Genomic DNA, 27,782 nt, shown 5'->3' with positions numbered 1-27,782 from the left:
TAATGTAACTACTGCACATCGCATCAGGTTTGTTATGTGCCATGTGTAACCCTGATTGACTAATCCAACTATTAATCACATACACAGGGAGATTGGATCCCAGGCAAATATATATAATTAAACTCAATGAAAAACAAAGGTCAAAATGTCCAAAAATAACTTACTTAAAGTATGCATAATACATAACACAGAACTGGTTAATCATCACATTCAGCACTTTGTTGTCAGTTATGTGACCTCTGAATCTACAAAACTGTGAGTAGAGTGAGGACACACTTTGTGAAATCTGATTGGGCGAGCTGACACAGTCTGCCCTTATAAGAACACTCAATAGATTGAACACTGTACTACCACTGTAACTTCAGGCACAATGTCACCTTATCACTTTGCTAGGACTCTTATGTACCTCACCCTTATCATTTTGGGTAAGTAAACAACTATTTTCTTACTGTTTGACAAAAACTACTTTGTAAATAATTGTTTTGGAAATTTATCTCTAGGACCATTTCCAACTTTATCCCATCTTACTCTGAGTCGTCATGTTGGAGAAAGTGCAACATTACAGTGTAATTGTCAAGACGTCAATATTGTGATATGTTACTGGTACAAGCAAGCTTTTGGGCAAATACCAGTGAAAATAACTTCTTACAACAAATATGAGTCTAAAGGAGAATTGAATCATATTTTCAAAGTCAAGAAACGTTTTAGACTTAATAATAAGGACAATTACAACAACTTGGAAATTAAGGATTTGCTAGTTTCTGATGCAGCCACCTACTTCTGTATGAGTAGCAACTTGTACAAGCTAGATTTTTTAGAATCGATTACCTTGGACATAGAAGGTGCCGGACTTAATTTTACAACTTTGGACTATGAATTAACGTCAGAGAATTCCAGCATTCAACGAGGCTTGGAGTCGGCACCGTTGGATTGTAGCTTCAACAATGGAATATGTGACAAAGAACATCAAGTCTATTGGTTTAGTCATAATTATGAGTCTGCAAAAGGAATTATTTACAGTCATGGAGGCAGCAGTAATCAGTGTGAAAGCAATATGGACATTTCATCAAAGTCCTGTATCTACAACCTTCCCGTGCACGATGACCACGCAACTAGTAACTGGACGAAATGTGCTGTGGCCTCATGCGGAAAACTCCTCTTCGGGACTAAAAGCAAATCAGACTCTGAAGGTAATATTATCAAGCATGTGTACTGCTTATCTGGTTGTATTGTGGCCACACTTGTCCTAATAGACATGGTTAGGTCTGGTTCTAGTCCCAGTTTAGTTCTGATCTTGGCTTAGTCCCAGTTTTGTCCCAATTTTTGGTGTGGTGTGTGTGCTTAAGTGAATTCATCCTTCATGTAGAGCAGTCACAATTCTAAAAAATCAAAATCACTTTCAGAACAAATGGTGAAGCTCAGTGGACATTTTGAATCCAATGGCAATTAATGTGTAAATGATGTAGTCCTTCCTGGTTCTTTTATCATCTCCACTTAATCATAATATTATGCAAGATGAAGCATTTTACTAATTTAACATGTGGTAATACAACCAAAAGGGATAGAGCACTAGAAGCATTGACACCTCCTCAAATAAATATCCAGTAGGGCTGCAGATAACAATTATTTTTGTATGTATTTAGCACACATTCATGCACACACCTTTTTCATGCTAGGCTATGCAGGTTAAGTATCTTACCTAAGGACACAATGACAGAAGTTGGTCCAAGCAGGAATTGATTTTCTTATCTTCAGGTTGGGGGACCACTGCTCTACCATCAAAATACACGATTATTCTTTTTAGTTGACTAGTCACAGTTAGTCGATTAATTGTTGCAGTCCTGATATCTAGTTATATGTAGTTCACAAGTGTAACTGGCTGTGGTTACATGCACACTCAAAATCAGATTAATATCAGATTTTTTGACCAATACAATTATTAAAATGACAAGTAAAAAGACAAATCATTTAATTTCTTTCTTATCATCGTCCCCCAGATTAGTCACATCAGATTTTGCAGTGCAGTGTCATTTGAGTAATCTTAAAAATCCAGAAATCAGATTATAATCAGATTTTGGTTTGCATGTGAAGGCCAGTGTCAATTTATATCTGGATATTGATGATTATTTTTACATCCCTACTGCGTATGTTCAAAACTACTGTAGGGTTGTCTGTAGTGATGTGGCTGTGGAATCCTGTATGTAACACTTGCAATACCAAACAGACAGATTATCTTAAAAGGTGCAACATGTAACTCTGCAGGTTCCACCACTTGCTTGTCTCAGTCTCTTTGCCTGGAATGTTCTGCAATATGACATTAAATTCACCTACATTTTATCTAAACTGCTGCTGATAGCGAGGATGCCTTTTCACTTGTCTGATGTGTAATTTGGCCTAGTGGCACCAACTGCTTGGAGTGGAGATTGAGTTTAATGCCATAGTGTGAAACATTCCAGGCAAAAACAATAAGATCATCATGGAGACAAGCAGGTGGTAGCCCCCCAACCAGAAAAGTTATTAAGTACACATTTAATCAATCATGAAACCATCAATTTAGCTTCTCTTGTACTTACTACATTGTTTACTTTCTTATTTCAGACAGGTATATGCCCTCAGTACTGGTATCTATCTTGAGTGGAGCTTTGGTGGGGACTTTAATCCTGTCTGTGTTACTTTCAATGGCAATTTATAACATCAAGAAGAAATGTGAGTGGCATTGGGATCAGTACATTTTAAAATGTATATTATATAACCAACATGTGTTTCCTTTCTTCTTCTCAGCACAACCTAAAGTGACCCCAGAGGTAGGGAATTTGTTTTGGATTTACTTTTGTAAAGTAGCATTCTATTTTTACATGTAAGTTGTATTGTTCTTTTTTGTTTTGTCAGAATGAAGAGGACATCCATTATGCGGCATTAAATCATCACACTTCCAGCAGATCAATAAGACACGGTGACAGTACCAACACTGAATGTGTCTACTCTGGTGTTCGACTGTAGAAAGTGACATTATGTGTTTAGTTACTGTGTATATTACCATTGTATGACTGAATACTATGCTCTGATTTCCCAGTAATTGTGAACTGAATCTTTGTGCTCTATACAATTCTGTGATTTAAAATGTGTACCATGTTTGTAAATATGTTTTAAAATGGTAAAAAGAGACTTGGAAAAAAAAAAGGCTAAAAAGTGAAGGTACTTCAGTCCATAATGGGTCTGAGCTCCCCTTCTGCTCTCCTGGCTCCACCTGGACACTGCTGTGATGCTGCAGGACACAGAGGACACCAAGGAGGGACACTTTTGTCCTGAGGGCTGCTACTCTTCTCAAACTGCCCTGATACTGCATTCACTAACCCTCTCTGTTGAGACTTTTGAGTTTTTCTATTATTATTGTATTTGACTGCTCAGTTTGCTCAAATTGCCTCCCTGAGAAAAATAAAGTGATTTTGATTTGATCTGATTTGATTATTGAGGGACTCTTTTACCTTATAAGAATAAAACTCCTTTATTGGAACATGGATGGAAACATAAGCTTTTCGACAAGCAGTGTCAGGGCTCAAGTGGAAATACAGTATATAATAGTATGTAGATATGTGTTTAGTTGTTGACTTTCTTAAAGAAAAAGAAAAACACAGTAAACATTGACCTATGCATAAATCAAATAATTTAATAATTGTATAAACCCCAAGTTCAATATACACTACACCCTAGGTTTTCTTAAGATATCATACTAGGCGTGCAACTTATGTCAAATCATCTAGGGCAGTGTTTCTCAATGTGTGGTATGTGTGTCACTGGCATAGACTGTATGTGTGTTGTAACGGTGCGGGTCAGGACCAAAGTATGCGGACTCAGAGCAGGTTGACAGTGTTTATTTACAAGTCTGTGAATCAAAGTCTTAAATAGTTCAAATGACACACACGAGGAACCAGGAAGCAGGAGGCAGGCAGGACAGACGGAGAGCGGGTCGGGAACGGGAAGCCGGGGCTGGAGTGAAGACAGGAGCGGGGACGAGACCAGGACAGACAGGGCCGGCGTAGTCCAAGGAGTGGGACCCAGGGTAAGAAGCAGGCGGGACGCCGGAGACCAAGACAGGCAATGCGGAGTGAGGTGACTGTACTGGAGCGTAGAGGCAGGAGCAGGAGCGGGCGAGGGCAGGAGTCTGGAAAGGTGGCAAAATCCAAAATGAGAACAAGCAGGCGGGTAACAGGAATGCAAAAACAGAGCTGGAACATTCACGTTTTACACGCAGACGGTCTGGCCCCGAGTGTAGTCTGCCAAGTCTTCTTATGCGCCACCACAGGTGAGAGTGATTGCGCTGATGCGCTCCAGGTGCGTGCAGAAGGAGTCAGAGACTCCGCCCAGCTCCAGACAGACAGGTTGAGGGAGGGGGAGAGAGAGTACAGGAGGGCAGCAACAAACAGGCATCATGACAATGAGGAAGTGAACTAAGGGATTGTGACATCACCCATAGGATTCAGCTCAAGTTAATTGAAGCTTGTTCGAGGCTAACAGTTATAGGGATGAGTGTGGAGTTCCATATTAGGAAGTCTAAATAAGAGTATCATAGTAACCAAAGAGCCAATATGGAGCAAAGCTGTTGTAGGTAACACCCCTTCCAGCCTACACTGCTAATTTCAGAGGGAGGGTGCTTAGCAACACTGTTGATCAAACCTGTTGAAAAGCTAGCGGGAGTGACCTCAGGAAAGAAGGTGCCTGATTTGTCTGTTATTGATGTTCATATGTTGCGTTACAGACACAATAGTGACATAAAAAATACCAGGATCATGAAGAGCAGGTTAATACAAACATTTTAAGACCAAAATAACGAGCTGCTACGGAGAGAGGGGTGACAGTTTTCCAATGTAAAGTGAACTGAAGCCAAAATCAGTGGAGCTGGAAGTGTGCCCATAATCACTTCCTATTTGGAATGTGGCTGCTGTTGGGTTAGCTATGTCCATTTATACATACAGTCTATGGTCACTGATATGCAAGCTCCTTCATGTGGTAGTTGAAGCAATCAAATAAAAGCATGTATATGTCCTTTAACTACACTTTTGTAAATTCATTTTGATCGTGTCTGTCACTGAACACCATTTGCATCCTTACTTGATGCAAGGTAATTTATCGTCTGATAATACCTTTTGTAGCCCCCAGCCCCATGCTCACTTACATAAGCATATGATTATTTTGAGTGCTAGTGTGACAAACATCTTGTGTGTTTGTATTTTTACAGTATTTCAACCTCATTCTTTGTTTCAAACTCTCATCATGGCCACAGGCCTTCCCACAATTAGCATGACTGCAAATAGCACCAATACGTGTAGTCCTTTTGTAAAGTCTGTCTAGTCTTTGAAGTTTGAGTCTAAAATATTTTCATATTTTTTTTATTGCATACTGTCTTATTTGAATACGTTATAGGTAGATGGTGAAAGAAGTCGTGGTTACTTTTAGGTAAATGTATCATCCATCCTCTTATGCTGTGGTTGGTGACATAAAAAAGCAGCCAATCAGGTGTAGTTATGTGGATGCTGCCGTCCAATCAAACAGCTCTGCTCTGGACTTTAAATTGCGTCTGCTCCTCGTTTCAGATCATAACCATCCATTGAGAGCCAACATGATTTCTGCCTTTATGGTTCTGCACCTGAGCCTGCTGTGGTATCAGGGTGAGTTTGAACGTCATTACATTACCTTCATATACTGTACATACAATTAATGGATGTTTTAATTTCAGCTGAGGCACAGTCTCGACCTGAAGTGTTCCAAACAACAACGAAAGGAGCCACATTACTTGTAAACTGTCAAATCAGAGACTACAGAGAAGGGAAAACTTTGGTCTGGTACAAACACGATCCCAGCAGGGGACTACAACTGTTAGCATCAATTACCAGTAAAAAGAAAATGATCTACACTGATAATCGCTACTCGATACAGTCTTCTGAAACTAGTACTACTTTGAATGTATCTGATGTAACCTGGGAGGATGCTGGCACGTACTACTGTGGAGTCATACATGAGTACAATGTCAGTTTTGGACCAGGGACTATGGTGGTGGTTGAGGGAGAGTCCAGACATCCTCCTTCACTCCTGCCGTCTGTGCTCCAGAGTCCAGACTATATCGGAGTGCAGCCAGGAGACTCTGTGACTCTCAGCTGTTCATTTAACACCAGCTTCTGTCCACCAAACCACAGCAGGGTCAGTTGGATGAAAATAGGTTCTGTTTCAGACATAATTTCAAGGAATGTTGGTAAAGACAGTATGATCTGTGAGAATCAGGTCAATACTTTGTGCATTCATGACCTGACCATGGCAGACGTGAGTTCTGCTGAAGATGGTACCTACCTCTGTGTGGTGACTGCCTGTGGACTCACACTGCTGGGGGCTGGGACCAGGATCTATCTGTACAGTAAGAACTAATACACTATTTAGAGTTATAGCATCATAGAAAAACATGCGTCCATACTGTGAGTAGGCTTGCATCTCCACAAACATGACTCTTATTAGGGCCTTCTGCTTGTTTTCCAGAATTGTTGTTATTCAATTATGTGGCATAAAACCTAGTTGACTTTCCACCACCAAAAAGTTACATCCTATGATTTTAAAGCGGGGTTAACCCTATATTCCTAACTACACTCACCAGCTATATATAGGTTTGCTTATTTTTATTATATTATTTATTCACAGTAGTTTATTATTTTTTAAATTGTGGAACAGGAACATGTACAATGGTTAAAGGTGCTTTATGCAACTTTTAGAGTACGCTACCTACTTGACTGATGGAGATGTTATTGCTTTGCTTGAAATGTTCCACAGTATAGGATTAAATTCATATATTTTACTTTTTTTGACCTGATTTGACCTGTAACTTGACCTTCTAACATCACCAGTTCATATCCATGGAGATAAAAAACAGTTTAATGCCACAGTATTGAAATGACATGTAAAAAGCCAAATTATTTAGTTTCTTTTGGATCACTGTCCCTAAAATTGGTCACATCAGAGTTTACACGTCTTTTAAGTAGTCCAGAGATCCGATTTTGTGCCAGTGTCAACTTGCATCTTGGTATTGATTATTTTTACATCCCTACTGCATACATTCAAAACTATTGTGGAGTTTTCTATGGTGATGTGGCTGTGGAATTCTGTCTGTAACATTTGCAATGCCAAATACACAGATTATGTTAAAAGGTGCACTATGTAACTCTGGAGGTTCCACCACCCTTTGCGTGGAATGTTCCACAATATGGCATTAAATTAATCTACATTTTATCTAAACATGCACTGCTGTTGATACCAAGGATGCCTTTTCACTTGTCTGATGTGTAACTTGGCCTGGTGGCTTGGAGTGTAGATTGAGTTTAATGCCATAGTGCGAAACATTGCAGGCAAAACAATAAAATCTCCATGGAGACAAGCAGGTGGTAGCCCCCCACCAGAAAAGTTATTAAGTACACATTTAATTAGTCATAAAAAACTTTAATTCAGCTTCTCTGGTACTTAGTGCACTGTTTACTTTCTTTTTTCAGACAGGTATATGCCCTCAGTACTGGTATATGTCTTGAGTGGAGCTTTGGTGGGGACTTTAATACTTCCTGTGTTACTTTCATTGACCACTTATATCATCAAGAAGAAATGTGAGTGGCATTGAGATCAATACATTTTAAAATGTATATTCAATAACCAACTTGTGATTCATTTCTTCTTCTCAGCACAACGTAAAGTGATCACAGAGGTATGGAATTTATTTTGGATTGACTTTTGCATTTTAGTTTTACATGTAAGTTTTATTGTTGTTTCACATTTTGTCAGAATGAAGAAGACATCCATCATCACACTTCCAGCAGATCAATAAGACACGGCAACAGCACCAACACTGAATGTGTCTACTCTGGTGTTCGACTGTAGAAAGTGACATTATGTGTTTAGTTACTGTGTATATTACCATTGTATGACTGAATACTATGCTCTGATGTCCAAATAATTGTGAACTGAATCTTTATGTTCCATACAAGTTTGTGATTTAAAATGTGTTGCATGTATGTAAATAGGTTAGAAAATTGTAAAAAGAGACTTGCAAAAAAAAAAAAAAAAAAAAAAAAAAAACTAAAACGTGAATGTACTTTGGTCAATAATAGATCTGAGCTCCCCTTCCGCTCTCCTGGCTCCATCTGGACACTGCTGTGATGCTGCAGGACACAGAGGACACCAAGGAGGGACACTTTTGTCCTGAGGGCTGCTACTCTTCTCAAACTGCCCTGTACTGGATCTCATAACCCTCTCTCTTGAGTTGCACTAAGACTTTTGTTTTAGTTTTATTATTATTATTATTATTATTATTATTATTATTATTATCCTCATCATTAGTGTATTTTACTGCTCTTTGTCCTCAAATTGCCCCTCTGAGACAAATAAAGTCATTTTGATTTGATCTGATTTGATTTGATTATTGAGGCACTCTTTAACCTTGAAAGAATAAAACTGCTTTATTGGAACATGGACAGAAACACTCGCTCTTCAGAAAGTAGTGTCAGGGCTCAAGTGGAAAGTATGTAGATATGTTTTTCATTTAACTACACTTTAGTAAATTCATTTTAACTGTGTCTCTCACTGACTACCATTTGCATCTTTATTTGATGCAAAGTAACTTATTGTCTAATAATACATTTGTAGCCACAGCCCCATGCTCGCTTACATAAGCATATGATTATTTTGGGTGCTAGTGTGAGAAACCTCTTGTGAGTTTGTATTTTTACAGTATTTCAACCTCATTCTTTGTTTCAAACTCTCATCATGGCCACAGGTCTTCCCACAATTAGCATGATTGCAAATAGCACCAATGTGTGTAGTTCTTTTGTAGAATCAGTCTAGTCTTTGAAATTTGAGTCTAAAATAATTTTATTGCATACTGTTTTATTTGAATATGCAATGAGTAGATGATGAAAGAAGTCATGGTTACTTTTAGGTAAATGTATCGTCCATCCTCCTATGCTGTAGTTGATGACATAAAAAAGCAGCCAATCAGGTGTAGTTATGTGGATGCTGCCGTCCAATCAAACAGCTCTGCTCTGGACTTTAAATTGCGTCTGCTCCTCGTTTCAGATCATAACCATCCATTGAGAGCCAACATGATTTCTGCCTTTATGGTTCTGCACCTGAGCCTGCTGTGGTATCAGGGTGAGTTTGAACGTCATTACATTACCTTCATATACTGTACATACAATTAATGGATGTTTTAATTTCAGCTGAGGCACAGTCTCGACCTGAAGTGTTCCAAACAACAACGAAAGGAGCCACATTACTTGTAAACTGTCAAATCAGAGACTACAGAGAAGGGAAATCTCTGGTCTGGTACAAACAGGATCCCAGCAGGGGACTACAACTGTTAGCATCAATTACCAGTAAAAAGAAAATGATCTACACTGATAATCGCTACTCGGTACAGTCTTCTGAAACTAGTACTACTTTGAATGTATCTGATGTAACCTGGGAGGATGCTGGCACGTACTACTGTGGAGTCATAAACGAGTACAATGTCAGTTTTGGACCAGGGACTATGGTGGTGGTTGAGGGAGAGTCCAGACGTCCTCCTTCACTCCTGCAGTCTGTGCTCCAGAGTCCAGACTATATCAGAGTGCAGCCAGGAGACTCTGTGACTCTCAGCTGTTCATTTAACACCAGCTTCTGTCCACCAAACCACAGCAGGGTCAGTTGGATGAAAATAGGTTCTGTTTCAGACATAATTTCAAGGAATGTTGGTAAAGACAGTATGATCTGTGAGAATCAGGTCAATACTTTGTGCATTCATGACCTGACCATGGCAGACGTGAGTTCTGCTGAAGATGGTACCTACCTCTGTGTGGTGACTGCCTGTGGACTCACACTGCTGGGGGCTGGGACCAGGATCTATCTGTACAGTAAGAACTAATACACTATTTAGAGTTATAGCATCATAGAAAAACATGCGTCCATACTGTGAACAGGGTTGCATCTTCACCAACTTGTCTGTTATTTGGTCAGCACTAGGGCCATCTCCTGCTTGTTTGGAATGGAAATGTTGGAAATGTTGTTATTCCATTGTGCGGCATTAAACCTATCTATCTCCATGAAGAATTTTCCGAAATATGCTTTTAACTTTCTAGTTCCATGAGTTGATTTGTTGATATACAGTCAATTCTCCACCTCCAGAAAATTACATAGTATGACTTTAAAGCGGGGCCAACTCTATGTTCCCCATTACCCACAACCGCTACATACATTTATGTTTACTTATCTTTATTTATGTATTCACAGTAGTTTATTTCTCAATTGAACAGGAACATGTACAATGGTTAAAGGTGCTTTTGCTCATTTAGGGTACGTTACCTCCTTGACTGATGGAGATGTTATTGATTTGCCTAAAATGTTCCACAATATGTCATTAAATTCTTATTTTGTTTTCTTTTTTTTGATCATATCTATCTTTTTGTCCTGATTTGTCCTGTAACTTGGCTTTCTGGCATCACCGGTTCATATCCATGGAGATAAGACAAGTTTAATGCCATACAGGAAAACATTTTAGGCACAGGAGTAAAGTCAGACAAAGACAGACCCTATGACAAAGAAAAGTTAAAAGTTACTTAGTGCATTTTTAAGATTAGGGGTAGATTAAAACGTGGGTATTATGTAAAATAGACTTTTTGTAACTTTTCCACCATCAAAAATATGCCTGAAGAGGTTTTAGATGTCATCGATGTGTGTGAATATTTTAGCATTTTACTTATCTCTCCTGAACACTATTCAAACCCTCCATACAAGTAAGATTCTGTGCAATGCTCAGCCCACAAACCAACGTCACCCATGCTCCCACGTGATAATTCTCCATAAATATACAAAAGCATGATATAAGCCTGATGCAATGTGTAGTAGATCCATTAGCAGGACAAAAATGAATAACTTAACTGCATGGGAGCAAAGAGAGGGGGGATCTAGACCGTCGAAAACAATAGTGAAACTCACTGAACATTTTAATACATTTTTTAGGTGAATATAGCATTAAAATACCGATCTTTAAGGAACAGTGTTGGAGAACATAAGTGCCTATTTTGCTGTGAGATATCTGTATTGAATATGAGGAATATTATAGCAATGTAAGTGTGTTTTCTTTGGCATCTAAAGTATATTTTGGTATTTAGGCAATTTGTTCAGAAAAAGTCAGCCTTGTATTCTGTCATAGAGTTGTTGTTTTTTTTTTGTTTTTTCCTGTACCTTATTTTCACTACACACTATACCTGTGCTTCAAATATATGACTACCTAGGTATAAGCAGAAGACTCAACCAATTTTGTCTGTACCAACTATGTAATACTGTTTTCTTTTACAGAATTCAGTGTCAGTCTGACAGCCATAGCACTGATCGGGTTGAACATTGCTCTCGGAGTGTCTGTGCTTGTCCTAGCGCGAGTGGTGTACATCAACCGTCAAAAACAACGCAAAGGTATGAATGGAAGTTATTTTCTTTCATGTCATATTAAGTTCAGAATTATATCATGAAAATAAATTCTTAATATTGTCAGAGATGCACACGGGCGACCATGGAGCTCATCAGGACCACCAGGTCAGACTCACTGCTGCTCCATGCATATACATTACCAGTCAAAAGGTGCGACACACCTTCTCATTCAATGCTTTTTTTTCTTTTTCTACACTGATAGATACATACTGAACACATCAAATATATGAAGAAAGATGTATGGAATTATGCATTAAATAAAAAAATCCTTAAAGTAACCATGCTTTGCTTTGTTAATAGAGTTGCAACCCCTTGGCCCTCCCTCAATGAGCCTTATGATGAAGTTTCCTGAAATGGTTTTCACTTGTGCCAGGGTTCATTAATGGAATGCCAAGATTGGGTGGCCGTTCTAAATTATAAAAGGACATGTTTTGAGTTATGTCACACTTTTTTCTTTACCACTAGATGAGTTTACAATGAACATAGCATGAAATAATGACAAACCATTGAATGAAAAAGTGTGTCCAAACTTTTGACTGGCAATATTTACTTAAATATAACAGTTTCTGCTGTTTTTAGACTGAAGATGGAGTCATTTATGCACGGGTGAATGATGCATCCATGGACACAACCTCTAGGCCCCCTAGGAAAGCTACTGTTGTGGAGACAGATGTGTACTCTCAAGTGAAGAATTGTTAATAAGACCAAACTGTCCCTCTAAATGATGCATGATTTAAAAGCATATGACAGGATTTCATGGTTTTCTAATTATTACTTTTCCCTAAGCAAAATTGCACAACATTTATGAGCATATGTGTAAGAAATATAAAGCTATTGTCAAAAATCACACTTTGTCTTGTGATTCTTGAGAATCGGGACAAAACAGCTCCTGTTTTCCCCTCTAAAACACATCAATAAAAAATATATATATTTTCAACAACCAATTACAATATTGTCATAAATCTAAGGGAGCTCTATATATTGGAGCTATTTATTACAAAATATGTGTGAAGTTTTTGAAAAATTTTGATGTAAATGTAAAGGAACATTTTGAAGTCCATGTAAATTTGTATGTTCTCACCAGGGTTGTGTAAGTGCTCATCTGCTCAAAAATATTAAAAAACCTTTATGTGAATTATATTTCACTTATATTAAAAGACATTAAATATTCAAAAAATGCTGAGATCAGCTTGTCAAAGTAGTGTCTTTTTGTCAATATTTTCAAAAACCTCATTAAACTAGGCAGAAATACACAGTAATTCTCTAAATCCCTGACGGCTTTATTTGTTACCATTTCTGTGGTGGATGCAGCACAACCACACGCAGCCTGGTAAGTTTATGTTTTTATTGTTTTGTTTTTAGGACCAATGGTGTTGAAATTTCTGCAGTCACAGCTGGAAACTCATACTAAGCGCTTTTTATTAGCCCCTGGGTTCGGTTAAAGATTGACAGTATTTTTTTTGTTTATTTTTTTTTTCATGTTTAATTTTTCTGTAGTATGAGATTATCATAAAACTCACACATTTATACCTAGAAGTTTTGTGTCCTCTACTTTAAACATTATTATTATTTTAACTGCTCAGTGAGCACACAAGTTACACTTATGCTGCAAAAACTTCTGAATACCTATATATATCTCACAAAGTGCATTCGAAGTGCAATGAGTTAACTAGTTTTAGTAGGTCTTGGTATGGGCCTGTGACTGGTAGTAGTTTATAACACAATTCTCTATAGGGAAAACATAATGAACTAAATTCATGGTTTTGTTTTTTGTTTTTTGTTTTTTTGCTTGTTTGTTTGGTTGTTTGTTTTTCCCATTAGGATCAAAGACACCTTCTCAAAGAAAAACTTGTGGTTTTTTTTTTTTGCATTTTTTGCAATAACAACTTCTTAATTCTTAAAGTTTTAGGGATAAAAGGGGTGCAAAAAGGTGAGGGAAAGAACGGAAGGTATGATTCGTTGCATCAAAGGCCTTTCCTGATTGAGGAGCATACTAAAGTCTTATGATCTAGTTCAATCAATCACGGTTGTAAACAAAATTTGCATAGTGTTTTGGTTTTCTGAATTCCCCAGAGGTTGTTCACACAGGTACACCTCTAAAAATAGGGTGTAAATAGGGGGCAGTAGGAGAAAGGCTTTAGAGATGGCAAGGTACACCAGAGAGGAGGATTTGGATATACTCATGGATTCTGGGAGAGAGCATGATGAGGACTATTCCACAGATGGCGATACGGATTTGGAGAATGACCAGCTTGACCAACTCAAATTCATCTGAAGATGAGGATGGAAATAATAGACGAGATGGAGGAACAATAGGAAATGGACATCCAAAAATGGAAAAATAAGGGATCCTCTACAAGCTCAGAGACACTCCAGTGTGTCCCAATGTCAATATGTTTACCACCATGACATACCATCTGTCCTATCCCACATGTTTGTGATCCTCAGACATTGACAAACCTCCATAGATGTTGCCAAATGAAAAATGACATGCAGAAGCCCTTTATAGTGAGGAGGAAAACAAGGCCAATTATGTCACGTGGCTAGACGTTATTGGGGCCCCACCCAAGAGCCAGGCCTGGGGTGAGTGCTCAACAGCAAGCTCCCCATGACCCTCACCTCCACCCATAGCTTGGGCTCTAGAACCCAATTCCTTGAGGGGGGCTGGTCTCTCCATTTCTCTGGCTTTGCCCACAGAAAACTTGCTTATTACCCCACAGCTCAGCCGCCACCCTGGTGAACAAGAGGGTCGCGTCCCTGCGCCTTGGGATCAGGACAGGTCTCTCACTGTTGTGTCAGCCTTTGGGCCGAACAGCAGTGCAGAGTACCCGGCCTTCTTGGATTGCCCGGGAGGGATACTAGATAGTGTGCCAATTGGGGACTTTGTTGTTCTACTGGGGAACGCCCACATGGGCAACGACAGTAACACCTGGAGAGGGTGACGGGGAAGAAAGGCCTCCCTGATCTGAACTCAGATGGTTGTTTGTTATTGGACTTCTGTGCTAGCCACAGTTTGTTCATAACGAACACCATGTTCAAGCACAAGGATGTCCTCTTGCCATATGCACTGATGGACAACCTTGTGGTGGGTCAGACGTTGATGATCGACTTTGTTGTCTTGTCATCTGACATCTGGCCACATGTCTTGGGCACTCGGGTGAAGAGAGGGGCAGAACTGTCAATCAATCATCTAGTGAAGAGTTGGATCCGCTAGCACAGGAGGAACCTGGACAGACCTGGCAGACCCAAGCGTACTGTGGGAACATCTGGCGGAGCCCATTGTCAGTGGGGTCTTTAATTCGCACCTCTGGGAGAACTTCTCTCAGATCCCCGGGGAGGCTGGAGACATCAATTCCGCGTGGGCAATGTTCTCCACCTCTATTGTCAATGCGGCTGCTTGTAGCTGTGGCCGTGAGGTCTGCGGTGCTTGTCAGGGCGGCAATTCCCGTCCCCAATGGTAGACACTGGAAGTAAGGCATGCTATCAGGCTGAAGAAGGAGTTCTATCGAGCCTCGTTGGGTTGTGGGACTTCAGAGGCAGCTAACGAGTACCAGCAAGCCAAACATGCCATGGCTCGTGCGGAGGCAAAGTTTGGGAGGAGTTTGGGGAGGTCATGGAGGAGTATTGGTCAGCCTCAAAGAGATTCTGGCAAACCGTCCGACACTTCAGGAGGGGGAAGCAGTGCTTCACCAACACTGTTTTGACCTTAACTGGAGATGTTGTCAGATGGTGGAAGGAATACTTTGAGGATCTCTGCTTCCTCCTCGTCTTCCAGCTACATTAGTATCACACTCCTCAGCCTTCCTGGTAAGGTCTATTCCAGGGTACTGGAGAGGAGAATCTGACCAGTAGTTGAACCTTGGATTCAGGAGGAGTAATGTGACTTTTGTCCCTGTCGTGGAACACTGGACCAGCTCTATACTCTCCATCGGGGTCTCGAGGGTTCATACAAGTTTTCCCAGCTAGTGCACATGTGTTTTGTGGATCTGAAGAAGGCATTCCACCGAGTTTCTTGTGATGCCCTTTAGGGGGGTGCTCCGGGAGTATGGGGTCGGGGGCGCTTTGCTAGGGCTGTCCGCTCCCTGTATGATCAGAACAGGAGCTGTGTTTGCATTGCCGGTAGTAAGTTAGGCCTGTTTCCGGTGCATGTGGAACTCCGTCAGGGCTGCCCTTTGTTCTGTTCTTTGTATTTATGACCAGAATTTCTAGGTGCAGCCAGGGACTCTCTGCTGTTTGCAGATGATGTTGTCCTAATGGTTTCATCGAGGCAGGACCTGCAGCAGGTAGGGTGTTTTGCAGCCGAGTGTGAAGCGGCTGGGATGTGAATCAGCTCCTCAAAATCTGAGGCCATGGTTCAGATTTTGATCAGATCAGAAAAAGGTGGCTTGCCCTCTCCAGGTGGGTGGGGAGTCCCTGCCTCAAGTGGAGGAGTATCTTGGGGTCTTGTTCACAAGTGAGGGAAGGATGAGTGAGTTTGACAGGCAGATCGGTGCAGAGTCCGCAGTGATGCAGTCGCTGTATTGGACTGTTTTACTGGTCAGTCTATGTTCCTAGCCTCATCTATGGTCATGAACTTTCGGTAATGACTGACAGGACAAGAGCTGCTGCTCCTATACGTCGAGAGGAGCCAGCTGAGGTGGCTTGGACATCTGTTCAAGATGCTTCCTGGACGGCTCCCTAGGGAGGTGTTCCGGGTATGTCCCTGAGACAAGCCTAAACTATAATTGTAGCTCCATCCTCTGACCAAGTTGAAATTTCAAGACAGATTTAACTCTGCAAATATTTTAACAAACTAGTACCAGGGTTTTGATCCAAACTTAGTCCACACCATCTTGAGACATAGAGCATTAATAATCATTGTGGGTTTTTCGATACACTTTACGTTATTTACGTAGCATTATTAAAAAAAAACAAAAAAAACATGCATCAATATTTATGATGTAGTCATTACTATAGCGCCACCTACCTATACTTTGAAAATTGGTTTATTAGATGATATGCACTTAATTTAGCAGATACATTCTTCACATTAAACTGAACAAAAAATATATAATGTGGGCGTCACTAAGTAAAATCCCTCGTCAGTGACATAAATTATTCACTTAAACTCTGAATGACCCTGGAATGATCCTTGTCAGTGTTGTCATGTTAAACCTGACTATGTTTGTAGTTGCGTTGTAGGAATGATGGCAAGGCAGAGGCGTTTGCAAGGGAGAAAGGTGCATGCTGAGATGAAGGTTTTTAACACTGCTTGTGGCTTTAAGTCCCTTTGGAATTTATCAATTTTTCAATATGCTGCTTGCATTTTTTTCAATAGAACTGAATGTTATAGCCATGTTTTTTAGTAACGTCAATACGTTGTCACTGAATGGACTTTTTCATATTGAAAAATGTTTTTTATAAGCCCAGCAATGTCTCATGAAAATATTTTCTATGGCTACAGAAAGTTTCCATGTCATACAGACCACTAGTCTTACAGACAAGATTAGATCAAGCTGCTTTGACACAAACATAGTCTAGTTTAGCAGACGAAAGATTACATCTCGCTTTGTGGTTTGGAGCACCCTACACTACACTATTTCATCCTCTCTAATTCATAATATCAGTGCAGTAATTCAAGGTTATTACTTTTGTTTATACTATACTTATTGTTATAATAAATCAGTATGCCCAAGGTATTGTAATCAGTCACATCTTTAGTTTAAATATCTTTCAAATGACTTTATACAAAATGTATATACAAAACAAAAAAAAAGTGTGGTGTGGTTGCATTGTGCTTACATTTAAGTCAGAGTAAAAACAAAACAAAAGGAAAACACTCTTCTTCATATTGCCTCCACTAACTTCGCCCAGTCAGAATCTTTGTCGATCATCAACTATTACAATGATGCTTCTAAATGCTTTCAACGTGTTCCTGCTTTGGTCTCTTTATAAGTAGCAAATCCCTTAAGATTTTAAGAAGATTACGGTAATATTTTTAATATTTTAAAACTGAGTGAGCAGTAAAAGCCAAAGTTAAATCTGTCAACTAGACAAAACTTTGAAGGAGTGAAGACATTTCACTGCTCATCCAAGCCGCTTCTTCAGTTTCAGTTCTGGTCAGATTGCAGATTGGAAAAAAGTAGGCTATACTATAAAAATCCCATAAAATGAATTAGATTTACAACCATAATCAAACACCTGGAAAAAAAAATGTCTGGTAACAATACTTGGTATCGGAGAGTACTCAAAATGAAGTACTCGCACTTGTTTTGCAAAAAGTGGTATCGATGCATCCTTATTAATGAGCATTCACAACAAATTCCGAAGTCATTCACAGGTCATTCTTTCGTCTAGCAGATGTAACAAAGGGAGGTTTCAGCCATAATCAGCATTGCAAAAGATGAAGTTTAAATATTTCATATATATATATATATATATATATATATATATATATATATATATATATATATATATATATATATATATATATATATATATATATATATATATATATATATATATATATATATATATATATATATACATACAACTACAGAAAGTGTCCATGTCATACAGGCAACTAGTCTCACAGAAAAGATTAGATACAGTCTTAGTCTGGTGTAGTAGACCCAAGACTACATCACGCTGTGTGGTTTTGAGCATTAAACTCAAACTCTATTCTCTGATTCATAACATGACTTACCTGAGTGTATTAATTAGAGGTTATCAACATATGAATAACTATGACCAGGCTATTTCAACATAATTTTAATTATCTTCTAAATGTCTATGTAAATACATTAACCCCTCCAAAAAAGTGGTTGCATGGTGAAATAATTGAAGGTACAGTACAGTAAACTGTAGCTATATTCAAACATTTCACAGTGTGCTGCAGAAACTATTTTTAGCAAACCAGTGGAAATTTTACAGTCAACCTATCAGATGATGGGTCTTCTTATCCAATCAGAAAGCCCCTCTATCCCCTTCATATAACCTCCACTGACATCGGCCAGTCAGAATCGTTGTCAGTCACCAACAAACACAATGATGATTCTGAATGCTTTCAATGTTTTCCTGCTTTGGTCCCTATGTAAGTAACTAATCAATTTTAGCTAAAATTTTGTTGCTAAAAGATTGACTCACTTTTAAACATAATGATCATAGTTTTTTTTACCTTCCCAGGCACAGCTTGGGAGCGTGAAGTCCGTCAAACTAATTTTTTTCAAAAAGTGAAATTTGGAGATACAGTGGAAATTAAGTGCCACATTTATAGCAATTTAAGAACCAGCGTGTGGTACAAACTGAGCAAGAACAGAAGATTGGAGCTGCTTGTATCAACTGATATCTTATTGAGTCACAGTACAATCAGTGATGAGTTTAGAAATCGATACTCTGTTCAGCTATCCCCTGCTGTCAGTATTTTGAAGATATTGGCTACAGAGTGGGGGGATGCTGGTACGTACTACTGTGGAGTTTTGAGTCTGGAAAATATTAAATTTGCATCAGGCACTGTTCTGGAGCTTGAGGGAGAGTCTAAGACCATGCAGTCTGTGCTCCAGAGTCCAGACTATATCAGAGTGCAGCCAGGAGACTCTGTGACTCTCAACTGTTCATTTAACACCGGCCTCTGTCCACAAGAACATACCAGTGTCATTTGGACTAAAAGTGGTTCTCAAGCTTTTTCAAGGATCTTTGAGAACACCAATATGAGCTGTGAGGTGAGAAACGACACTGGAGAAACTTCATGTGTACATAACCTGACTCTGATAAAAGTTGGTCCTGCTGAAGCTGGGACCTACCTTTGTGTGGTGACTGCATGTGGAAACACAGTGCTTGGTACAGGAACAACGATAGAAATGTACAGTAAGTTAAGTCTCTTATTTGTCATTAACACACAAGTGGAACTATGGAAGTGTATTGAAGATCAAATGGGTGATTTGGCCTAACCTACTATCAATATAGGCTAACCCAATAAATAAAGGAAATAATCAACCGACTTCCCCGTGTTTTTGACCATACACCTGATGGCCAAAAGCATTTCTGATTACTCTTGCATTAAATGATGTGAAGAGGGTTTTTTCTTCTTTTTTGCAACTTAAATATTCGCTGCTTTTAACAATTTAACAAATGAACAAACTAAAAATAAGCTGCAAAAATAAATACAAAATAAAAATTAAAGAAAAAAACACTGAAGAGTCAGACAGTTGTAGACTTAATGTAAGAATTAAAATTATGGCACTGCTCGGCCCCCTTTCCACCACTCAATCCCTCCTTTTCCTTCACACACATTTAACTCCATTCTATCCTTTAACACTTTCATTTTTTGCATGCAGAATTTTTTCTGCATTCTTAAAATCAGTCTTGCACAGGTCACCAGGCTTTTTTAGACAAGGTCCCTGTCTTTTGTCCCCAAATAGACACAGCTTGAACAACTTGGGCAGGTAACATGGCAACCAGCCCTGCATGACGTCCAATATTTTGTCCAGATTTCAGCGTCTTCCAGACCAAGTCTACCTCAAGGTCTGGAGATAGTTCCCTGTCCCCACATTTTGCAGGTTGAATTTCATATTGAACAAATTGACACTTGGCCTCACTGAGAAACCACCGTTATTTGTAAGAATTGACTCCCATATGCCATGTTTTAGAACTGATGGGCACAGAATGTACTACTTTGAGGCTTTGTTGAGTAACGAGGTAGTAGCAGAAATGTCTTCACCAGATTTCTTCAATCAGACACCTTTACATTTCCATTTAAACAGTCCATAATCTGAAGATATATCCAAAAGTGACCATGCGTTTCTTCCTTGACAGTATTATCAGACATTAGGATGCCCCTTTCAATACGACAAATACCTTTCAGTAACCATTGTGTCCAAAATATTGGTTGTTTAACAATTTTGATTCTAGTATTACGCCATAAACATATTTTTAGACACGTGGGATGCATTTTTATGAACCTCCAGCCGTACCAATTTTGTAAGTTTTTATGTAGGATTCTGTTGCTTATTCTCTTTGTGTTAAAATATCATAGGTTTGAAAGAATCAGTCAAATCCTGTTCTACTGAAGCCCAGTCCAAGTCCATATTTTTCTCTTCTAGTGTTTGGTTAGTCTCAGCAAATCAAATGAAATGCTATGTTCTATGTTGGGTAGAGCAATAATTTAAATTTTTTGGTTTTGACAAGCAGCAGAGGTAATTATATAAATGTTACCTAGCAACAATAATTCTAAATTACTCAATTGTTATGATTAGACTAAAGCAAATAATTTTGTTTTGTTATTTTGTTAAATGAAGGTTTAAACAGTCAAAAAAAATACCTTCCTCATTCCATTTTAGAACTCACCGCTACTTCCTGTATTTTGTTTACTTTTCTTCAACTTTTTCCACATAAACTGCTACTTAAGTGATGTAAAACAATGTCATAATTAGAAAAACATGTGAACTAGTCATATGGACTTTAAGTTTATAATTGTAGTATTATAGGATCTGCTTTGAAATACAAATAACATTCATGTATAATAGTTAAGAAGTGGAGCTATAACAATCTTTATTGTGTACTGTTTACCTTTAGTTAAGTTTACACCTTTGCCCAAATACCATTTGAATTTGTTTAACAGTCTCAAAATAATCTAACATAATAAAGTGGCTCTGTGTGTAACAGTAATTGGCTACTTTTGGTCAGAGGGAGGGTGCGTAAAACCATCACTGTAATATCTATGAGGTTTTTGAGTCAATCTAAATTAAATAAAGTCCTGACAGATCAGGCAGTGGACACGGAGGATGTCATACATTAAACACTTTACAAATACAGGGAAAACATCACCAAAGAACAATTGCACTTTTAGAAAGATACATCTTTGTGAGTCTTTACCACAAATGTCATTTTTTTGTTATGTTAGATTACCTTTTCAAGAGATGTTAGCGTTGGCATTGAAACACTAAGACATTCCTTTCTAAACACAGATGTGTCCTCCCTGACACTAATCAGTCAGGATTTATAAAATTTCTTCGCAGGCCCTCCAGCTGCCCTTGTGCACAGAGCCCATTTTTAGGCTTCAGTTGAATTACAAGATACTTAATCTCACATTATTACACACATATTAAACACTTTGCTCTGCTATTTAAACACAGAATTAATGCAGTTTTTTAATTTAACATTACTACTTTTGAAAGGGTTTGGCATTGACATTCAAAGAATCCACACCTGCAAAAATGTGGATCTAGTTTACTAATTTTTTTTTTTTTTTTTTGCCCCTCTGTATAGATACATTTATTGCTGTTTTAGTGTGGTTAGAGATATGTGGTTGTGGAGTCATTTCTGTAACATTTGCAATGCCGATTAGGGAAATCATATTAAAGCTGCACTTAGACATGAATGTATTTGCCTGGAATGTTCCTCAGTATGGCATGTAACACATCTAACATCAGTTCAATTACTGTCTTCATGGAGATGGACAAGTCTTTTGCCATAGGGCAAAACTTCACAGGCAAAGTAATAACGTCTCCATGAAGACAAGAACTTTCATTCTGTTGCTCTTGTACTTACTGCATTGTTTACTTTCATATTTCAGACAAGGACATGCCCTCAGTACTGGTACATGTCTTGAGTGGAGCTTTGGTGGGGACTTTAATCTTGTCTGTGTTACTTTCAATGGTGATTTACAAGAGGAAATGTGAGTGGTTGTGATTTCATAAATACATTTCAAAATTTCTGTTCTATACCTAAATTCTGATGCATTTCTTTGCAGCACAACCTACAGTGACCACAGAGGTAGGACATATGTTGTGGATTGACTTTTGTATAGTACTGTTTTATTTTTAAATGAAAGTTTTATTTATTTATTTATTTATTTATTTGTATTTGTGTCAGAATGAAGAGGTCATCCATTATGCAGCCTTAAAGCATCGCACTTTCAGCAGACCAAGAAGTCACGCCGACAGCATCAACACTGAATGTGTCTACTCTGGTGTTCAACTGTAGAAACTGACATTACTTATCTGAATAATTGTGAACAAAATCTTTATGTACTATACATTTCTATAAAATAAAAAATAAAACAAAACTTTTTATTCAATCAGAAAGCTCCTCTATCACTTTCATATTACCTCCACTGACTTAAGAATCTTTGTCGTTCGCTAGCTGTTACAATGCCGATCCTGAATGCTTTTAGTATTGTCCTGCTTTGACTCCTAGTAGCTAATCCTTGTTATTTCTTTTTAAATAGAATGATAATACATATTTCATTCTTCAAACTATTCAAACTGTTTTTTTCAAGTGATATTTTTGAAAGCGAATTTGGAGATACAGTGGAAATTAGGTGCCACATTTTAAACAATTTGAGAACCAGCATTTGGTACAAACTCAGCGACCCCAGCGGAATATGTAGCATTGTTATTGTTATATTCTAAAATTGAAGCTCTATATGCCTAATATTATTCAGCTCCTAAGGTGAATTTTAATAGCTCATCACTTTCACATAATGATATTAAATAAAATATAAAAAAAAGACTACATCGTATTTTCCTCCTGTCCTTACGGCTCTGGTTCATCATAGTGTTACCTGTCAGTTGGTCCAGGGGTGGTGGCACGCAACGAAAAGATGTTACAGCCGGGCGTAGAACAAAAACGAGAGCATGGAGACGTGGTCAAAAAATTATAAAGTAAATTTATTGTTACAAAAAATTGTGCTCAAATGGATGTACAAATCAAACAACTAGATAATACAAAAATAAAATACAAATAACTCAAAGATGCTGCAGTGGAGGACCCACTGGTTGCTGGTGCGGTGTGCAGCTCCGGGCTTTTATTCCAGCGTTGATTGTTGAGCCGCTCCAGGTGCGACTAGGCGGTGGGTGGATCTAAGTAGGTGGATCTGCACAAATTGGGGCAAGGCCAACACAGGACTAGTCCGTAACAATAGTAAGATGTAATCACTCACTGTCATTTAGATTAAACCGAATTCCTCAAAAACACACACACACACACAAAAAAAAGAAGTGGATTTGACTTTTTAGAGGTTTGAACCATGTTATACTTGTTTTTCCTTCTCATTTACCCACTTGAAGTTGTATTTAGAGTGATACATGCATGATTGACTAATCTTTATACTGTATTCAATCAGTCCTTGTTTTCACAGTAGTACACGCCCACTACTCTGTACTTACTTTGTTTTTCAATTTTATTTTCTTAATTGTCGATATACGTTAGATACATTTTTACCTGTAAAATGTTCAGTCAACTTACAATGTATTAATGTTATTTTTTGCCTTTACCCCTAAGAAAGTAAGACAGTATCTGACCCAAAGCTACTTTTAATTTACTCATATTTCAATACACATAAAGTTTTACTGTTTTCAATTCATGTGTATGGCCAGTCCTCCCATTGTAAAGATTTATTTAAACATTTGAGATGCCTCGCACAAAAAAAAAAAGTAGTGATACTTTAAAGTGATAAAATTCAAACAACATAAAAAAATATTTGAAAATGCTGCCATTAGTGCATCTCTGACAACGTCAAAACTTTATCACTTTAAACTCAGTTTCATTGTTACCACAGACACTTTAACAAGTAGACTACACTCGAGTGGATAAACCTGGATGTCAGAAAAGTTCAACCACATGAGCGAGAAATATTTAAGATCAAAGAAGTACCTATCTGCGATTATCATTATAAGGACCATGTGTATGCGTCATTATGGGCCCTATGCAGTTGTCAGTGGTATTAACAAAAGCATCCAATCAGGTGGAGCTACGCAGCTGCTGTTGTCCAATCAGCACCTCACAAATCTTATATATATTTAACCTTAGCCCACTACACATCATAAGGTACAAGATGTTCTCTAAGTTTGTGGCTGTGATTCTTCTGTGGGCTCAGGGTGAGGATGAAAACTAACACATTTCTGCTCTATAACTTTAAAAAAAAATACTATATACAATTAATTTTTTGTTTATTTTTTGCAGTTGCAGCTCAGTTTCAGTTTGGATCTTACCAAAAAGTGAGACTTGGAGACAAGCTACAAGTGAAATGTAAAGTCGACGAAGGTTGGAACACTTTGGTCTGGTACAAACTGGACACCAACTGGAGGCTACAAATGTTAGCCTTAGAATTTAGTGCTTCAGGTCTTTCAATCAAAAATAATCAATACACAGTGGAGTCTTATGATACTGGCAGTACTTTGACTGTGCCGGATGTAACATCGGAACACACCGGCATGTACTACTGTGGAATTAATAAAAACGCCCATTATTTGGACTTTAGTGCAGGGACGGTTGTGGTGGTTGAAGGAGAGTCCAGGTCCATGCAGTCTGTGGTCCAGAGTCCAGACTATATCAAAGTGCAGCCAGGAGACTCTGTGACCCTCAACTGTTCATTTAACACAAACCTCTGTCCTAAAGAAAACACCAGTGTCACCTGGGTTAAAAATGGTTCTGCTTCTCAAATGGCTTCATGGAACACAGGGATTATGAGTACGTCCTGTGAGAAGAGAGACACTGGAGAAATTTCATGTGTTAGTAACTTACCCCTGATCTGGAAGGACATCAGTTCTGCTGAAGATGAGACCTACTTCTGTGTGGTGACTGTGTGTGGCCGCACGCTGCAGGGCACTGGGACCAGGATTAAACACGGCAAAGAATGGTCAAATGCATTTTCCAGATGTATGCAGAAGCAAGGCAAATGCAATTTTAATGCTCTTTGCACATGTGGCCAAATTCAATTTTGAATTTGCCATCCACATTTCTATCATCACAATGTTATTTCATATTATAATTGTAACAGCAAAATTAGACATATTGAAAACTTAAGTATTTTGTGAGCTAAAAATCAAATGTATGATATAATAATAACATATAAATATGTGTATGATTTATTTTCTGTTTGAAGGAAATGATCCACAGAGCTTAAGCCCGGCGGGTGCGGTCCTGATTGTTGTGTCTGTTGCATTTGTCGTCACTGTTCTGGTCCTGGTGCGACTGATGAGAAAAAATAAGAAGCAAACTAGAGGTACAAGTTACATTCATTACTTCATAACATATTTTTGTTTACTTAATTTATTTCTATGGACAGTTTGATGTTTATCCATGAACAATCCTATCCTGACTTGTGATGCTTTCATCATCCCCAGAACAATTGAAAATGTAACTTCTACATTTACATATTGAGATTTAAGGTATATTGTATTGGCCCCTGTAGAACAAATTTGTGCTCTGCATGTGACCCATCCTTCAATGCTGCTGGGGCAACCTGTCAGGAGCAGTAGGTGCTACGCTTTGGGATCTCCAGAGCTTGAGCTAAAAAAAAAAAAAAAAAGTAAAACACAATACACAATTTTTAATTTGATAACAGGAAAACTTTTTTTTTTCTTTTTTTTAATCACCTCATGAAATATCTTGCTTAATGACATCAAATCCATAACAGAAACATATGTGTTTAATTCACAGAAGTGGTGCGAGGCAGTCACGGATCTCCTGAAGATGATCAGGTTAGACACTAATAGTACTGTTTTATTCAAATATATTCATTAACATTTGGGAACATGTTAACATTTGCAGATGTCTTCACTGTCTTCAACTTGCCTTCAGAGAAAGGCTTGCTAGCTTTTGCTAATTTGAATGCCAGCAAAAAACTAGCCTTGGTACTTGACGGTCGGTGAAAAAAATGTTGCTGAGTCTGTAAATTGGCTGCTAACCTCTGAGCTGTCACCACCTGTTCCTGTGTTGACTGCTTGCTAGCACAGTTGGCGTGTTTCATAACAAAGTGACGGTTAATATTGTTCTCTTTTAAAAACCGTTTCGTAGCATATTAGGCATACAGCCTTTGATCAGACTTCAGTCAAAACATATTTTGTTGTCCACTCCCTATTAAACACCCGGTGCTCACTATGCACTTTTCTTTTCTTTGTTAAAAAAAATTTTGCAGAAAGGCTGATAAGAGAATAAGTAACACACACAAACAAGGTTAATGTAGCTGAAGTGAGTCATCTTTTGGGGAAACATTAGCATTACAGGAGAAAGGTAAATTGAACAGGGTTTACGCTTACCAATTTTAGTATAATTTGGTTACGTTCTGCTAGCCAGATTAATAAGCCCAACAGTGTGTGGCCCCTGGACCGTCGTTTGCCCACCCCTGTTTTAGAACATCATATTACCATGTTTTAAAAAAAGACATGTAAATATTTATATCTGGATTTTTTTTTTAATGAAATGCCTCTGTGAAGTGGTTAACACTTCACCGTGCTATTATAAAGCAATTTTAAATCAATGTAGCAGTTTTCAATGAACAAAATATAAAATGAAAAGTGACTTATTATAATCAATATAAGGATAAGATGCCTTTAAATAAATTTGGTATTTCTTTTTCCCCCTCAGTATACTCATTTTCATTTTCTAATTTCAGGATGACACCCTCACAGATGGGAGCCTGGTGGCTTTTTGCCGACTGACAACAATGAAACACAGAGACCCAGAGATTTACTCTCAAGTGTGGTACCGTGGTCACAGTAAATGAAGTGGGATCAAATGTAAAGTCATTTTTATTTGTAACATTGTATATTAAAAATTGTTGTTATGGAAGATAATTTTAAGATTCTGATTCTTTGTTTCCAAATCAAACTATTCCTGTTTTCTGTGTATCTTTGAAATGATTGATTAAAAAAAAGATCAACTCTCTTTTTTTCCCCAAATATGTAAAAGTTTTCTTCTTAACAGCATAATACCTACAAAAACAAAACACACTTGCTCAGAGTGACCACAATATGAAAATATTTGCACACATAGGCAGCAATATCAGCAGAGAAACATCAATGTAAAACAGAAAATGAAGAGATTACCCTTAAGATGACACCAGGCTCTCAGGGCCACAACGGAGACTGAAGAGGAGATCCAACATCTGTTGACGGCTGCCTATTGATGGCCAAGGGCCACTATCTTGTATATAAATCACTTGTGCTGCAAGCAAGACAGTGTGCGAGAGACGTCCCTATAGTGTATGTGCAGTACAGTTCAAGTAAATTCAACTTTTTCTGTAAAGCCCAAAATCACAACAGCAGGTGCCTCTTGGGGCTGAACATGATAATTGATTTAACCAACAGAAAGTTAGAAAATCAACAGTGAAACAGACAAAATGAGCAAATGGATATAATGTGTCCAGGGCTAATGCGCATCCATTTGTAGAGAGAGTTCAAGACTGTAGGACCTGCATCCACAAACTTTTAAAGTGGACCTATTATGCAAAATCAACTTTTTAAAGGTTTTAACAATGTTATACTTGTTTTTCCTTGTCATTTACCCACTTGAAGTTATATTTAGAGTTTGAC

General features: G+C 38.2%; 1 protein-coding gene across 1 annotated transcript; it reads left to right on the top strand.

Moving 5' to 3' along the window:
- The first annotated feature begins 354 nt into the window (after positions 1 to 354).
- LOC117386452 (uncharacterized) lies at positions 355 to 22,449 on the top strand. The gene is made up of 5 exons (XM_055229250.1): positions 355 to 425; positions 501 to 1,190; positions 2,599 to 2,706; positions 22,217 to 22,239; positions 22,339 to 22,449. The coding sequence occupies exons 1-5, from the start codon at positions 371 to 373 to the stop codon at positions 22,447 to 22,449; spliced, it is 987 nt and encodes a 328-aa protein (XP_055085225.1). The 5' UTR covers positions 355 to 370.
- Positions 22,450 to 27,782: the final 5,333 nt, after the last annotated feature.

The sequence above is a fragment of the Periophthalmus magnuspinnatus genome, chromosome 18, assembly GCF_009829125.3.
Source record: "Periophthalmus magnuspinnatus isolate fPerMag1 chromosome 18, fPerMag1.2.pri, whole genome shotgun sequence".
In the NCBI taxonomy this organism is placed as follows: Eukaryota; Metazoa; Chordata; class Actinopteri; order Gobiiformes; family Gobiidae; genus Periophthalmus; species Periophthalmus magnuspinnatus.
The sequence above is the reverse complement of the archived record's forward strand: the minus strand, read 5'-3'. Positions and strand labels throughout refer to the sequence as shown.

What these genes read in the sequence shown, in the direction of transcription:
- LOC117386452 (XM_055229250.1), top strand. Translation starts at nt 371, where the DNA reads ATGTCACCTTATCACTTTGCTAGGACTCTTATGTACCTCACCCTTATC. An exon ending in TTATAACATCAAGAAGAAAT is followed by an intron (nt 2,707 to 22,216) that starts GTGAGTGGCATT and finishes ATTTCTTTGCAG; the next exon opens with CACAACCTACAGTGACCACA. An exon ending in AACCTACAGTGACCACAGAG is followed by an intron (nt 22,240 to 22,338) that starts GTAGGACATATG and finishes TATTTGTGTCAG; the next exon opens with AATGAAGAGGTCATCCATTA.